Source organism: Triticum aestivum, chromosome 5D, assembly GCF_018294505.1.
Source record: "Triticum aestivum cultivar Chinese Spring chromosome 5D, IWGSC CS RefSeq v2.1, whole genome shotgun sequence".
Lineage (NCBI taxonomy): Eukaryota > Viridiplantae > Streptophyta > Magnoliopsida > Poales > Poaceae > Triticum > Triticum aestivum.
This window is the reverse complement of record NC_057808.1, coordinates 215246237-215261742: the sequence shown is the minus strand read 5'-3', so window position 1 is coordinate 215261742 and position 15506 is coordinate 215246237. Positions and strand designations below refer to the sequence as shown.

Sequence of the window (15506 nt, the reverse complement as noted above, 5' to 3'; positions counted from 1 at the left end):
GAAAGCGGAGCGTATTAGGTGTTCGGCCCCCCTTCCCGAAGACTCAGCAGATCCCGTACTAACGAGGATGCTGGCCCCGGCGCCGTACCAGGTGCTTGCGAAGGGAGACAAGGCGGAGAGCGGAAAGGCCAAAGGTGGCCTCCCTTCCGAGGGTGCATCAGACACCGTGTCTGGGGAGATCAAGACTCCCCCGCCCGAAGGCCAGGGTGAAGGAGAAGCCAATATTCCCTCTCCCCTTGGTAAGAAAAGGGCCGCCTCCGAAGGTTGGGAGGAAACGGCTCATAAGCGAGGCAAAATGCCCCTGTTGGGTGGCTCGGGCTTGGAGGGCGACGTCATCGCGCAATCCCACCGAGAGGACAAGCCTTCAGGCAAATCGTAAGCGAACAAGGGTGTTTTAAACATATCCCGTCTCTTTCTTGTGACAGAGGTAATATCTAAAATATATGTTTTTTGCAGCTCGGCAAACAGTCTTCAACAATCCTCTTCCTCGGGGGACCTCCTCCCAGAGTGATGGAAAGCGAGACGCCTCCACCAGTTTCCTCACCCAATAGCGCGGACAACTTTGAGGTGTCGTCGCGGAGGGTCTCTCCTGATCAACAAGTGGTGCGAGGGATGGCGAAGACACAACCCGAAGGTAATACTTCGGTAGCCCAGAGTCTGGGGGCCAACAACAAAGGCCCCGAGCTGTCCGGCCTACAGCCGGAGATAATTTCAGGGACGAATAATTGGATCCCTTCAAAGGGAGGCCGTACTCCAACGGCAGCTTCCGGAAATCCTAAAGCGCCAGACTTATTGACGAACATGCTGCAAAAGGCGTTCGTCTCAGAGGAAGAACGTACCTTGATGGGTACGGTGGTTGAAAGGGTTCTATCCGCGAAAAGCGGATTGAAAGAAGCCTTCATGAGCCTGCTAAGAGGCTTCGAGGTTTGTAATGTAATATTTTTTATTGTGCTTTACTCACAAACTGCACCTGTGTATAGGTAGTAGCCCCTGAGACTCGGATTGGCTTCCCGAGGGAGGCGATCAGAGGATCAAAAAGATATGTCCAGTAAATAATATGATTAATTGAAATGCAGGCTGTCGCTTCCCTGGCGTCCGTCCGGACTACAGAAGTTGCCGATTTGGAGCGGAAGCTTGATGTGGCGGGAGATGACCTTATGCTTATCAGCAACCGTCTTGACGAGCCACAAGGTATGTTTTTGGTCAATCCTTACAAGCGCGTGCTTTGTAATGTAAGCATCGCACGGAATATTGTATACTGAGATATGCATTGATGCAGATGGAGCCGCCGCGGTCGAGATCCGTCGGGCTGAGCTGGCCCGGGCCAAAGAGCAGGCCCGGATTAATAATGCGGCTGCCGAGAAGGCATCTGCCGAGTTAAAGGCCGAACAGGCTGCTCGGCGCCAATGCGAGGAGAGAATATCCATGATGACGCGTGAGCTAAAGGATGCTGCTAGCCATTGTGAAATCCTCGAGAAGGATAATAAAGCCAAAATGGTTGATCTTGACAAGGCCTTACGAGGGGTGAAATAAGCGCGGTCCGAATCTAAAGCGGCCCGGGAGGAGATCCGACAAGCTGGGGAGATCGCGGCTGGTAAGCCCTTTTCATTGCAAACTAAGTTCGGCGATCCGAATTATGCTCCACTTAATCAAGTGTGGAGTTCTCCAGACACGTTATTGGACCTGCCGAAGACTGCTTCCAATGCGGCGCAGTTTTACCAAGCGCAAGAAGGGTATGCAACGGAGAAGCTTTTCTGGTCGCAGTTCGGTGCGTCAAAACGCCCACTATTGCTGAACGAACAGATGACCCAATGGGCCGAGCTCCATAGACTATCCGGTTCAGCCATGAAGGACGCCATGATCGGGCTATGGCCGAACGAGCCGATTCCGGATAGTTATTTTGGTTTGGTGCAGCGTCTTGCTGATGCGGCGCCGCGTATCGACGTCGTTAAACGGTCAGCGTGCATTGAAGGTGCACGGATGGCCTTTGCCCGTGTCAAGGCATACTGGGCGAAGATGAAGGCCACTGATGTTGCAGCGAAGGGTCCACCCAAGGGCAAGGACCATCACGCACCAGATCATTATTTCGAGGATGTCCTGGAGGATGCCCGCTTGATAGAGGGTCAATGTTCGAAAAACGTGATATTCGAGTGAAATGTATGGAAGTTTGTAAAAGACAATATTATAGTAAGGCTATTTTTTGTAGTTTCGCCTAAAACTTTTGTTCCTCCTGTGCGGCCGTATTTTGTATTAATCTGAAAGTTTTCCAGTCGTCGGCTTCAGCCCCCTCGTATAAAGTACGGGGGTGTTCGGAAAAACATTTGATCACTCTTAACCCAACGTCTTGGTCCATTAAGGAGGTGTCAATGCGGTGAACGAGGCAATCGGACTATAGGGCGTTAACACTTTCACTTAGCCATAGGAGTTTTATGGGGGGACTACGATATAGCCCCTGGTATGTACACGGCTTATTCCAATATGGTGCGTTACATATATGACCTGAAGAAAAAGGTCCTTTGTATAATATGGAGGGAATCGCGAAAGATTCCGATAAGTCATCGAGTGGTTGACGAGCTCTCGCCGCATCATGACAGTCAGTTTTCGGCTTTCTCTACTGAGGTGCTTTACCAGATGAACCGGAAGCACAATCGCAGTAGTTCTCCCTTTACTACCCTAGCCGATAGAGCGGAGCGTAAGGTAGCAGGCACAGGAGCCGGGCAACCCAACTATTGACCCAAGACATGATTCGGAGCTAATGCATATAAGGCCAAACTCGCGACGCCGAAGTACGCTATAAAGCTGTTCGGACTTGTCGGCAACTCATTTGTTCCCATACCGATCCCCTGGCAAGTTATGCCGAGGTGTATGTGTGAAATAACCACAGGAGCGAAATTCAGTTTTTTTTTTTGAAAAAAGCGAATGCTGAATGCGGATTATGTTTACTGGGACCTGAGTGATATGCCAATATTTATTTTATAGATAACAAAGCCGCAACCCTGGCTATTTGACATGCCCGGGGTCGAAGGCGGAGGAAAAAGGCGCATTACAGGCTCGAAGTAAAGAGTGCGGTCTACAAAAAGTTATTTTGGACCTCCTGTCGCACGTCTGCGCCGCCTGTCCTCGGTGAGGGGACTCCTTGACGGAAATAGTCCTCAGGTGAGTGTACCAATCCGAACTCCGATGGAGTCCGTGAGATGATTAGCCTTTGTGTCACCTGTGGTAAAGGATAATGAAAGAGAGAGACAGTAATTAGAAAAGAAACAAAGGTTATGGGAGTGCTTGCAGGCTCGTCCGTATTGTGCTTCCGCCGATGCCCAGGGTATCTTAAGTGCATAGTTATGTATGCGCGGTATAGATTTCGCTGGTATATAAGGTGGGCGGCGGAAGCCGAACTGCTAGTTCCGCTCCGGAATTGGTCGATCCTGCTGAATGGAGACCGGTGGCTTAATGGCCGACAAGGTATGCGGTTTAATAATACCGCTTTGTACTTCGGTTGAGGTTGCCGTAGTATGATCTTCGGTCTGGAGGGAGTGCTTCTCCTGCTCCCTTGTAGAGTTGTGTGCCACGTATACCATGTTCACTGTTTTTACTTCGGGGGGAAATTGCTTCTGACCCTCGGTATTTGGTTGGTGAGTCTCTTCGTCGTCGCAATCACCGGGCGGCCTCCTCCCCTTGTGTTCGGCATTGAGCTTGCCGGCCTGCTTGAAGACCCAACAGCTTATGTTGGTATGATTAGCTGGTTTGTCGGGGTGGCCGTGAATCTGGCAGGGCCGATCCAATATCCTGTCTAAATTGGATGGTCCGTCTCTGTTTGGCTTGAATGGCTTTTTCCGTTGACTAGGTGTTGGACCGCTGAATCCGGCGTTGACCGATGTGTCGCGCGTTCTTTCATTATCATTGCGACATTTGTGTTTGCTGCGTCGTGGCTTGCCATTGCCGTCTCGGACTTCGGAAGTGCCCGGATCGCTGGCGTTGTTGCTTTTACGAGCGAGCCAGCTGTCTTCTCCCGCGCAAAAGCGGGTCATCAGAGTAGTAAGGGCTGACATGGATTTTGGTTTTTCTTGACCGAGGTGGCGGGCGAGCCACTCGTCCCGGACGCTGTGTTTGAAGGCCGCTAGGGCTCCCGCGTCCGGACAGTCGACGATTTGATTCTTTTTAACTAAGAACCTAGTCCAGAGCTTCCTGGCTGACTCTCCGGGCTGCTGGACAATGTGACTTAAGTCATCGGCATCTGGTGGCCGGACGTATGTTCCTTGGAAGTTGTCACGGAAGGCGTCTTCCAAGTCCTCCCAGCTGCGTATACAGCTTTCTGGTAGACTGTTTAACCAGTATCGAGCCGGTCCTTTGAGTTTTAGAGGCAGGTATTTGATGGCATGGAGGTCGTCGCCGCGGGCCATGTGGATATGGAGGAGGAAGTCCTCAATCCATACCGCGGGATCGGTTGTTCCGTCGTATGATTCGATGTTCATGGGCTTAAACCCATCTAGGAATTCGTGCTCCATTACTTCGTCTGTGAAGCAAAGAGGGTGTGCTGCGCCTCTATATTGGGCCACACTGCGGAGTAGCTCCGATGGAGTCCGTTTGCGGTTTTCGGCTCGGTCGTGACTAGGCTTGTCACGTCCGAATAGGTAGCCATCGTCGCGTGTCGAGGCACGCCCTTGCGATCCGTAGATCGATCTTGTATGTCCTACTCTACTGTCCAGGTCCTGCCGAAGGTCATATGTATAACCCCGAGCTATTTTATCCCTGCCTTTACGGCGAGGTGGGGCTGTCCGGTGTTCGGCTTGAGTTGCCGCTTTATCCTGACCACGTGGCGGTCGGTCAGCCGTGTTGTGCGATGATGGTATGGGCTCCGGTGCCTCGTCATCGAACTGAGGTAGCAATTTGTGCTTCGGGTAATTTTTGGCTGGGCCGCTAAGGCCATATTCCTCGGCTGCCAGGACTTTGGTCCATCGATCATTGAGCAGATCTTGGTCAGCTTGAAGCTGCTGCTGCTTCTTTTTCAGGCTCCTTGCAGTGGTTATTAGCCGGCGTTTAAAGCGCTCCTGCTCAAGAGGTTCCTCAGGCACGATGAAATCCCCGTTGCCGAGGCTCTCCTCATCCTCGGAGAGCGGAAGATAATTACTGTCATCCGAGTCTTCGTGTATGGCTTGTTCATCAGGGCTAACGTGCCCGTCTTCCCGTTCATCGTGTTCAGAAATTGCCCCAACAGGGTCTTCATTGTCTTCGGCATCGTCCGGAGTATTGTTTTCTCCGGTGCCGACATTGCTGTCTTTTGCACGACGTGACTTAGAGCGGCGCCGCTGACGCCTGGGCTGTGTCTCAGGAGGTTTATCCTCAACTGGATCCTCGTTGTTAGTTTCTTTAGGTGTATCTGCCATGTATACGTCGTACGAAGAAGTGGCCGTCCAACGTCCGGTAAATGGCAGGTTTTGGCCCTGCTCCTCATCGGCATCATCGTCCATACCGTCGATGTCTTCGGAGCCGTAATCAAGCGTGTCGGTTAAGTCCTCGACAGTGGCTGTGTAGTGGGTGGCGGGTGGGAAGCGAAATTCCCCGTCATCAGCCTCCAGTTCGAACCGGACATAGTTCGGCTGTGAGTCTCCCGCCAAGGACAGATTCTTTAATGAGTTTAGCACATCGCCGAAAGGCGAGTGTCAGAAGATGTCTGCTGAGGGAGTCTTGGACTAAGGGGTCCTCGGACGTCCGGCCTGTTAGCCATGGGCCGGACTGATGGGCTGTGAAGATACGAAGACCGAAGCCTGCACCCGTGTCCGGATGGGACTCTCCTTGGTGTGGAAGGCAAGCTTGGCGACCGAATATGTAGATTCCTTTCTTTGTAACTGACCTTGTGTAACCCTAGATCCTCCCGGTGTCTATATAAACCGGAGGACTTAGTCCGGAGAGAGGGATACTGATTACCATAGTCATACAGGCTAGACTTCTAGGGTTTAGCCATTGCGATCTCGTGGTAGATCAACTCTTGTAATACTCATATTCATCAAGGTCAATCAAGCAGGAAGTAGGGTATTACCTCCATAGAGAGGGCCCGAACCTGGGTAAACATCTTGTCCCCTGTCTCCTGTTACCATCGACCTTAGACACACAGTTCGGGACCCCCTACCCGAGATCCGCCGGTTTTGACACCAACATTGGTGCTTTCAGTTCGGGACCCCCTACCCGAGACGCACAGTGGAAGCACCAATGTCGGTGTCAAAACCGGCGGATCTCGTGTAGGGGGTCCCAACTGTGCGTCTAAGGTCGATGGTAACAGGATACAGGGGACACAATGTTTACCCAGGTTCGGGCCCTCTCTATGGAGGTAATACCCTACTTCCTACTTGATTGATCTTGATGAATATGAGTATTACAAGAGTTGATCTACCACGAGATCATAATGGCTAAACCCTAGAAGTCTAGCCTGTATGACTATGGTAATGAGTGTGTCTTTCTGGACTAAGCCCTCCAATTTGTATAGACACCGGAGGGGACTAGGGTTGTACAAGGTCGGTTACACAGAAAGGAATCTTCATATTTGATCGCCAAGCTTGCCTTCCACGCCAAGGAGAGTCCTATCCGGACACGGGAGCAAGTCTTCGGTCTTGTATCTTCACAGCCCATTAGTCCGGCACATGTCCAACAAGCCGGACGCCCGAGGACCCCTTAGTCCAGGACTCCCTCAGACCCCAAGTAGGATTCGGCCTACTTGGGGCGCCTCCTAGCAGCCTCCCCTCTCCCTCCCACCTATATATATGTGGGGGGCGCCCTAGCACACACCAGATCAATTGTAAGCCATGTGCGGCACCCCCCTCCACCGTTTACACCCCGGTCATATTTTCGTAGTGCTTAGGCGAAGCCCTGCGGAGATCACTTCACCATCACTGTCACCACGCTGTTGTGCTGGCGGAAGTCATCTACTACCTCGACATCTTGCTGGATCAAGAAGGCGAGGGACGTAACTGAGCTGAACGTGTGCAGAACGCGGAGGTGTCGTGCGTTCGGTACTTGATCGGTTGACGTGAGAAGAAGTTCGACTACATCAACCGCGTTGTGAAATGCTTCCTCTTACGGTCTACGAGGGTACGCAAACACAATCTCCCCCTCGTTGCTATGCATCTCTATGGATAGATCATTGCGTGTGCGTAGAACTTTTTTTGTTTTCCATGCTACGATTCCCAACACCCGCCACAGGTAGTTAGGAGAAGCAGCAATGGAGGGTCGCAGAACACATCCGCTAGAGTTAGAGGCACAACAGTGGCGGGCAAAGCACTGCACCCGCCACAAATAAGCACTACTGAGCGTGGGTACATTATGAATGTTTCTTATGGCGAGTGACTAGGATTACCCGCCACTGTTGTTACAGGTAGCAGCGGCGGGCGAGGCAATATCCCTGCCACAGTTAAAAGCCTCCAGCGGGTTACATATTTTTTTAATGCAGATGATAGTTGTGGCAGGCAACATGTCCTACCCGCTACAAGTATGTTAGCGGCAGACGATTTAAATTCAACTAAAGGGTTGCCGCCCGCCACCCCAAATTAGCAATGGCGGGTCTTATGGCGCGCCCGCCACAACTGTTTAGCACGATTTGCACGCGCGCGCCCCCCTCTCTCCCTTACCCCACACTCTAACTCTTTCCCACATCTCGCTCTCGTCGCCGCCCTCACCTTCAAAAAAATTTTTTGGCAGGAAATCAAGCAAATTACCTCGACGAAGTTACCAATCCTTCATCCGGATACTTGGGCAATGGACTCGAAGGGGAGGCGACATGCCAGTCAGCAACATGCATCTTTTTATGTGGCTCATTGGAAGTATGGACGGAAAGAAATGCGTGCACTAATGGAGAATGTACCCGGTCCATAGCACAGTCTATTAAATGTGCGGTTGATGTAGAAATGGATCTCTCGGTACAGGAAACCAGCAAGCCGAAAACCGATCGAGGAGCAAAAAAAAGTGGAAACCCCCCGAGGAGAACTTCATTAAAATTAATGTGGACACTGCCTTTTATGAAGATACTCATGAAGGGGGTACATGTCTTGGTGTTCGGACCAATGAAGAGAGTACAGGTCTTGGTGTTCGAACCCATGAAAAGGAGTTTGATTAGAGCATAAGCCATTTGGTATGAAGCCGGTCTTTAGAGATGGCATACAACTAGCTTCTGATTTGGTATCAGACGGTTATAATTGAATTAGATGCCCAACAGGTTGTTAAATAGTGCAATTCTCCTGGTGTAGACCGGTCGGATCTAGCTACCACTGTCGACGAGATTCAAGAGCTTTACACGAACTTCGAGGAACTTCCATTGGTCTTTACGGCAAGGGAAGCAAATGAACTAGCGCATCTTTGCGCTAAACATTGTAGTTCCTCTAGGAGAAGATGTCTTTGGATAAACTATATTCCATCATTTCGAATGGACTATGTATTGAAGGAATGTAATCACGTTAACTAATCAATAAACCTCTTGATTCCAAAAAAATCCCATCCAACAAGGAGAAGAAACGGCCACTACAGGAAAATACTTTTTTGCGAGTACACTACAGAAAAAAATACTAATAATACTACTATCATAAATACTTGGGAAAGGCGCTTTAAACCTCAGCTACTAGTATGTAGTGTTGCACCCGACTTACGTTGGTCGGCTTAAATCATACCAACAATTGAGTGTAAGCTGAGAATTTTTTCATGTGAGCCGAGCTCAAAACACCGACTCTTTGCAACATAAGGGCCTATGACGGCTGTCTGGAAACGTAGTTGCCACGTGGCCCATCTATAAACCCGAGTACCCTCTCGGCTTCATTTTCCTACCAGGAGCAATCGTGTGCCGCCATGTACCCTAGCTCATCGATGGTAAGGAAGAAAATCCTATGCGACCTGGGTCGCACGCAGCCATCGTGAGACCCTCTCCAGAATAGGACACTTGGCATGGAAAGTCAATTAATTCTCGATAATTCTGTTCCTTCCATCCCACTCTCATGTCAGTTTATCACCGTGCCAAAGATGCAGCCTTAGGACGTCGACGGAGCAGAGGAGCTGGACGGTGGGCAGCTACGCAACGAGCAGAACGAGCTACCGGGCGGCTAGGAGGGCGGTCGTAGACGACGAAGGAGAGCAGCCGGAGCGGCGATGACGGACGGCGGCCGCGGCGAGCGAGCCAGAGGAGCGCCGCAAGGGCGAGCTTCGGAGCGCCGAGGAACACCAGGGAGAGCAGCCGATGCGGCGGGGACGGCATCGGCTGCCACAGCGAGCGAGCAGAAGAAGAAAAGGGTCTACGTGCTTTGAGATTCGATTTTGCCACCTGTCCTTGGATGGAGAGGGTCTCACGGTGGCTTCGTGCGACCCAGGTCGCATAGGCTTTTCTTCCCGATGGTAAGGCTTTTCTCGGTTGCGTATTGTGAAGAGAAGCAAGCTCTTCCCATCTTTGGCAAGAGAAGCAACTGAACTAGCGCATCTTTGCGCTAAACATTGTAGTTCCTCTAGGAGAAGATGTCTTTGCATAAACTATATTCCATCATTTCTTATGGACTGTGTATTGAAGGAATGTAATCACGTTAACTAATCAATAAACCTCTTGATTCCAAAAAAATCCCATCCAACAAGGAGAAGAAACGGCCACTACATGAAAAATACTTTTTTGCGGGTGCACTACAGAAAAAATACTAATAATACTACTATCATAAATACTTGGCAAAGGCGGTTTAAACTTATGCTACTAGTATGTAGTGTTGCACCCGACTTACGTTGGTCGGCTTAGATCATACCAACAATTGAGTGTAAGACGAGAACTTTTTCATGTGAGCCGAGCTCAAAACGCCGACTCTTTGCAACATAAAGGCATATGACGGCTATCTGGAAACGTAGTTACCACGTGGCCCATCTATAAACCCGAGTACCCTCTCGGCTTCATTTTCCTGCCAGGAGCAATCGCGTGCCGCCATGTACCCTAGCTCATCGATGGTAAGGAAGAAAATCGTATGCGACCTGGGTCACACACAACCACCGTGAGACCCTCTCCAGAATAGGACACTTGGCATGGCAAGTCAATTAATTCTCCAATTCCAATTAATTCTCTATAATCTCGTTCCTTCCATCCCCCTCTCATGTCAGTTTATCACCGTGCCAAAGATGCAGCCTTAGGACGTCGATGGAGCAGAGGAGCTGGACGGTGGTCGTGGACGGAGCAGAGGAGCTGGACGGTGGGCAGCTACGCAACGAGCAGAACGAGCCGCCGGGGCGGCTAGGAGGGCACTCGTAGACGACGGAGGAGAGCAGCCGGAGCGGTGACGACGGACGGCGGCCGCGGTGATTGAGCCGGAGGAGCGCCTCAAGGGCGAGCTTCCGGAGCGCCGAGGAACACCAGGGAGAGCAGCCGAGGCGGCAGGGACGGTGCCGGCTACCACGGCGAGCGAGCAGAAGAAGAAAAGGGTCTACGTGCTTCGAGATTCGATTTTGCCACGTGTCCTCGGTTGGAGAGGGTCTCACGGTGGCTTCGTGCGACCCAGGTCGCATAGGATTTTCTTCCCGATGTTAAGGCTTTTCTCGGTTGCGCATTGTGAAGAGAAGCAAGCTCTTCCCATCTTTGGCAAGAGAAGCAAATGAACTAGCGCATCTTTGCGCTAAACATTGTAGTTCCTCTAGAAGAAGATGTCTTTGGATAAACTATATTCCATCATTCCTTACGGATTGTGTATTGAAGGAATGTAATCTCTTTAAGTGATCAATAAAGCTCCTGATTCAAAAAAAAATCCCATCCAACAAGGAGAAGAAACGGCCACTATAGAAAAAAAAAACCTTTTTTCGGTACACTATAGAAAAAATACTAATAATACTACTATCATAAATACTTGACAAAGACGCTTTATACCTGAGCTATTAGTATGTAGTGTTGCACCCGACTTACGTTGGTCGGCTTAGATCATACCGACAATTGAGTGTAAGCCGAGAACTTTTTCATGTGAGCCAAGCTCAAAACACCGACTCTTTGCAACATCAAGGCATATGACGGCTGTCTGGAAACATAGTTGCCACGTGTCCCATCAGTAAACCTGAGTACCCTCTCGGCTTCATTTTCCTGCCATGAGCAATCATCCCATGTACCCCTGGCTCATCGATGGTAGGGCTTTTCTCCGTTGCGCATTGTGAATGTTAGAGTATATTTGGGTTACATGTATTTGGTAGTCTTGAATTTGTAATCCGTCTTCTACCTTATCTTATATTCAGGAGAGGCTTCTTGCCGTTCAAGTTTTGTATTCAACATATACTCACCCTCGAGGCTCAATAATACATCCACCATATTCCGCCAATCTCCTCTCTCTTCCTTCTGACAGGGAGAGCTGATTTCACCGTCTCAAATTGATGCCAAAACGTCGTACTGACATGAAGGCCAAACCAAGAGATCATCGAACCGGCGCCCATGCTTCTTCCACGGTAAAGAAACACTAAAATTTCTCGGAACACGGGGCGTGCCGCGGAGGATCCACGGTCGGATCAGTGCCTCCTCCCACCATTGATGCTTGTCCTATCTTGTCTCAGAGAAACAGCACAGAAATAAGCTAAACAATACCACGGTCTAGGATGCTTTTGACCGGTTTCTTGGGCCAGCAGTGGCCACCTTGTCCGTGAGCAGGCAGGAGGAGGGTGTAGGGAGACTGAGAAAAGCCACCGTGCTGCTGCGCCTGCTCTGTGTACTGTGTGTCCTGCACGCACCACTGCTCACTTTCCATTCCAGGCTGCAATTTGGGCATCGCCTTCTGTCGCGTGCGCCCCGTGCTGTACTCCGAACCAAATATGGATCCGGCTTGCCTGCTCCCTCTCCATGCTGCCATATGTGCTCCCACTTCATCTTACGACTGTTTTTTTCCTTTTTTCTTTTCTAATCTAATCATTTTTTCCTTGATTTTCAAGGAGTGGTGCCGGACCTTATTTTCTTCCAATCAAATCAAGCCATGTATGCATCCGTGCTCTCACTTCATCTTACGGCTGTTCTTTTTTCTTTTTCTTTTCTAATCTAATCATCCCCTGATTTTCAGGGAATGGGACCGGGGCTTATTTTCTTTCAAGAGGCCATGTATGAGGAAGCACGGATGGGAGCATGAAAAAGAAGCAGGCAAGTTACCACTACATCTGCATTGCATTGCAGCAGCAAACATGATACAAGGATAACAATTCTTGGAGATGGCACAACCTTTATTCTTCATAGGCGCCACTTTATTACTGCTGGCTGGTGGTAGTACAAGATGATGATACACCAAGGGATCCGCCATAGTTTTCTCAGCTAATGGTACTATTATAAGACTGTAATTCCACCCACCCTACTGCACTCCTTATTAGTCATATTTTATTCATTATTATTATTGCTGCCTGCATGACGCGACAAAACAACACTAAACATGATCTGCTAGCTAGCTACTGCACTGGTTTGTTCGCCATCATCTCATCCCGCTCAGTAAGTCCACTCCTGGGGCAGCGCTAGCAACGCTGCGCTAGCCTTTTGCTTCTGCGTCGTCTCCGCTGCCTCCTCTTGGTCTGCGCGTTGCTGCTGCTGCTGCTGCTGCACTGGCTGGTACTGCCCCTGAAGTAACTCCTTTGGTGGATTCCTGCCTGCGTAAGTACATAACAACAAATGAATGGCCATAATTAAGCAATCTTTTGTAGCTGTGGAGAAAAACGCAAATCTACAGGTAAAGATGCAAAGTGTCAGGGTGGGCAAAGCCCAGGGCTGGCTGGGTACTTTGATGGCAACAGATTTACTCCTGCACGGGGCAGAGCGCACTGTCCAAAACGCAGGGTTCCTGCGTTGCAGAGATCCATTTCTGTTTTCCATGGCATGGCATCCGATGGAACAGTCGAGTCGCATGTGGGCTCTACTCCTATCTATCATCAGGTGGTAACGGGCAATTTATCATTCATTCATTCATGGGTAAATATTGCAGCATATCCATGGGGTGGGGTAATCAGCGTGTTCAATTCGACCAATTAAAGCCTCGCAATGCTCGAAAAGTACTACTTCATGCCAAGGAAAACATCAATAATAACTGATGAAGCATGCGCAGTAGGTTCACGCGAATGCAGCGAAGATTTGGTATTCCCAAACATGCACCCAAGCGGCCCAAAGCCCAACACGAGATCCATGCAAAACCCAAACCGTAGCAGCAGTAACGCAGAACGGAGCGCAAGAAAACAAGAGGCGCCGGGCGTTACCTTTGGCCGGAGGTTTGGTCGCAGCCTTGTGCTGGTACTGGTACCCCTGGGCGCGCGGCAGGAACACGCCGGTGCCACCGGTGCCGCCGAGACGCCGCTTGGCCGGCGGAGGGCCGTGGGAGGGCCGTGGCGGAGCATGCCTTGGGCCCAGGAAACGGGCGCTGCCGCCGCCGTTGGCGAAATTGGTCGGGACCTGGAAGGAAAGCAATCATCACCAGCGTTAAAAAAGGGTGCAGAAATCGAACTCACAAGCCAACAAGGGGAAAACGAAAAAACAAAAAAAGGTAGGGATTAAAAGAAGAAGGGAGGAGGAGCAGTAACAGAGGCCACGTCCGCTCACCTGCCACTGGGGCGGCGAGTAGGGCAAGACCGGCCACGGCGCCGGCACGCCGCCACCATTACTCCCGCCGCCGTACACCACAGGAGCCGTCCCTCCCAGCCCCGAGACCTGCAAACAACCACGCACGTACGCCACCTCGATCAGTTAACCAAGCATATATAACCAACCAAAACCCCGAATGTTTGCTGTCCGCCGAGAAAGCGCGTACGAACCTGCGACGCGTGGTGGCGGTGGTGAGGGGCCGGTGCCGGCGGAGGCGGAGGCGGGCGCGGGCGCGGAAGTCCCTCCTTGCTGCCGAGGATGCCGGTGAGGTGCACCGCGACGTCCTCGACGGCGGCGGCGGATGGCGGGGCGGCGTCGGCGATGCCAATATCGGCAAAAATCTCCCGCGGCAGCCACCGCCTGTGGAGCTCGTCCATGTCCGCCGGCGCGTAGCAGTCGGCCATGGGAGGAGGCGGGGCGAGCACGCGGGCTTTGGGTAGTGCGGGAATGGGGGGCGGGAGAGCGGGGAGGGAGGGAGGGAGGAGGAGGCGGCTCCGAGGCGTCGTGGGGGTGTGCATTTATAGTTGGGAACTGGAGATTGAGATTTTTCCGCCCCATTTCCTTCCTTTTTTTTCTGTGGGTTGTTCTCCTTTTCTTTCTTAGAGTCCTTTTTTTGCTCCCCTGTTTCTAAGACTATCCACAATGAAAGTAACATAGGTGGTAACATCACACCTATCTAGACAAAATAGATGATGTGACATGTAATTAATGAAGAAAAAGAGGCATGTGGTAACATAGCTAGTTACTGTAACATCACACATATCATGGCAAGATGTGTCTATACCCTAATAAATGAAGTGTTGCATGTTATGTTACTCCCCACTGTAGAGGTAGTAACATAGACTAGTAACATGCCCATATTACTAGTCTATGTTACTATCCATTGTGGCTAGTCTAAGAGATACGATTGTATAATTAATATACAATTATTACTTGGTGTTTGTTTTGGAGTACGGAGTACTCATCGGCGATATGATTGTATCTTTGTGGAAACTTTAATGGGAAACGTGGCAATCTCACAATCTTGATACTAAATTTAGTGAAAGAAATGCACGTATAAAGAAACATTTTTATTTGGGTGTAAATACTCTTTTTGGCCAGTATGATTTGTTCGGGACATCACTGATTTTGTGCCAAATTTAGAAGCGCATGGGAAAACACGGTTTTGGTTGATTGAAAACTTAACGAATCCACATCCACGAGAACCCTATTGTAGGTCCAAAGAAATCAAAAACTTCGTTGTTAAACTAGTAAACATCGAAGTTTTTGTTAAAACATGCATATTAGTGTGAAAGCAATCAACTTGTCAATCATGATTTTTTTTTCTTCAACGATTTCACACCCATGAGACTCTGCCCAAAATAAGGATGCATATGTAAGGACATGTAGCACATTGTCTAGTCTCAAGCGAGGGTTGCCACATAGAGATTTTAGTGATGTGGAGGAAAGAGAAATGAACATGAAAATGTTACATTTTTCTGTAAATTTACAGAGAGTCTAGGATTTTAACGGATAGCTTATACATAGTGATTTTGTTGTTTATGCATACAATTTTTAAACTATATTCAGAGTCTGCTTTAGTTAAAAGCAGTCTATTTACGGATAGATTATTGTACGGGTAATATGTATCATTGTTTGTAATACATAGACGAACTTTACAGACACACAATGATCTATGTCAGTGTAAAAACAAGATACTTTTCACCCATGAAAATGTTATAGCAGAAAAGTATGCATGTATAGAATTAGGGAACATCATCTGAATCTTACCGAATAAATGGTTACATGTCTTGTTTTCTTGCAGGTCCGCAAATGGGTTGTGGATTCACTAACATACGTCAACTTACGAGCTAGCCCACACGTCAGCAACCCAGAGTCAGCTGACGTAGGCCAGACAATCTACGTCCGTGCACGTGATCTTGCATGGCGA

At 49.8% G+C, this 15506-nt stretch overlaps 1 protein-coding gene across 1 annotated transcript; it reads right to left on the bottom strand.

The window, feature by feature from the left end:
- Nucleotides 1–12179: 12179 nt before the first annotated feature.
- On the bottom strand, nucleotides 12180–14040 carry LOC123124540 (homeobox protein Hox-A4). The gene is made up of 4 exons (XM_044545131.1): nucleotides 13747–14040; nucleotides 13535–13642; nucleotides 13195–13387; nucleotides 12180–12594 (listed from the first exon to the last, which is right to left on the bottom strand). The coding sequence occupies exons 1-4, from the start codon at nucleotides 13978–13980 to the stop codon at nucleotides 12437–12439; spliced, it is 693 nt and encodes a 230-aa protein (XP_044401066.1). The 5' UTR covers nucleotides 13981–14040; the 3' UTR covers nucleotides 12180–12436.
- Between the last annotated feature and the right edge of the window lie 1466 nt (nucleotides 14041–15506).

What these genes read in the sequence shown, in the direction of transcription:
- LOC123124540 (XM_044545131.1), bottom strand. Translation starts at nt 13,980, where the DNA reads ATGGCCGACTGCTACGCGCCGGCGGACATGGACGAGCTCCACAGGCGG. An exon ending in ACCGCCACCACGCGTCGCAG is followed by an intron (nt 13,643 to 13,746) that starts GTTCGTACGCGC and finishes GGTTGTTTGCAG; the next exon opens with GTCTCGGGGCTGGGAGGGAC. An exon ending in ACTCGCCGCCCCAGTGGCAG is followed by an intron (nt 13,388 to 13,534) that starts GTGAGCGGACGT and finishes CTTTCCTTCCAG; the next exon opens with GTCCCGACCAATTTCGCCAA.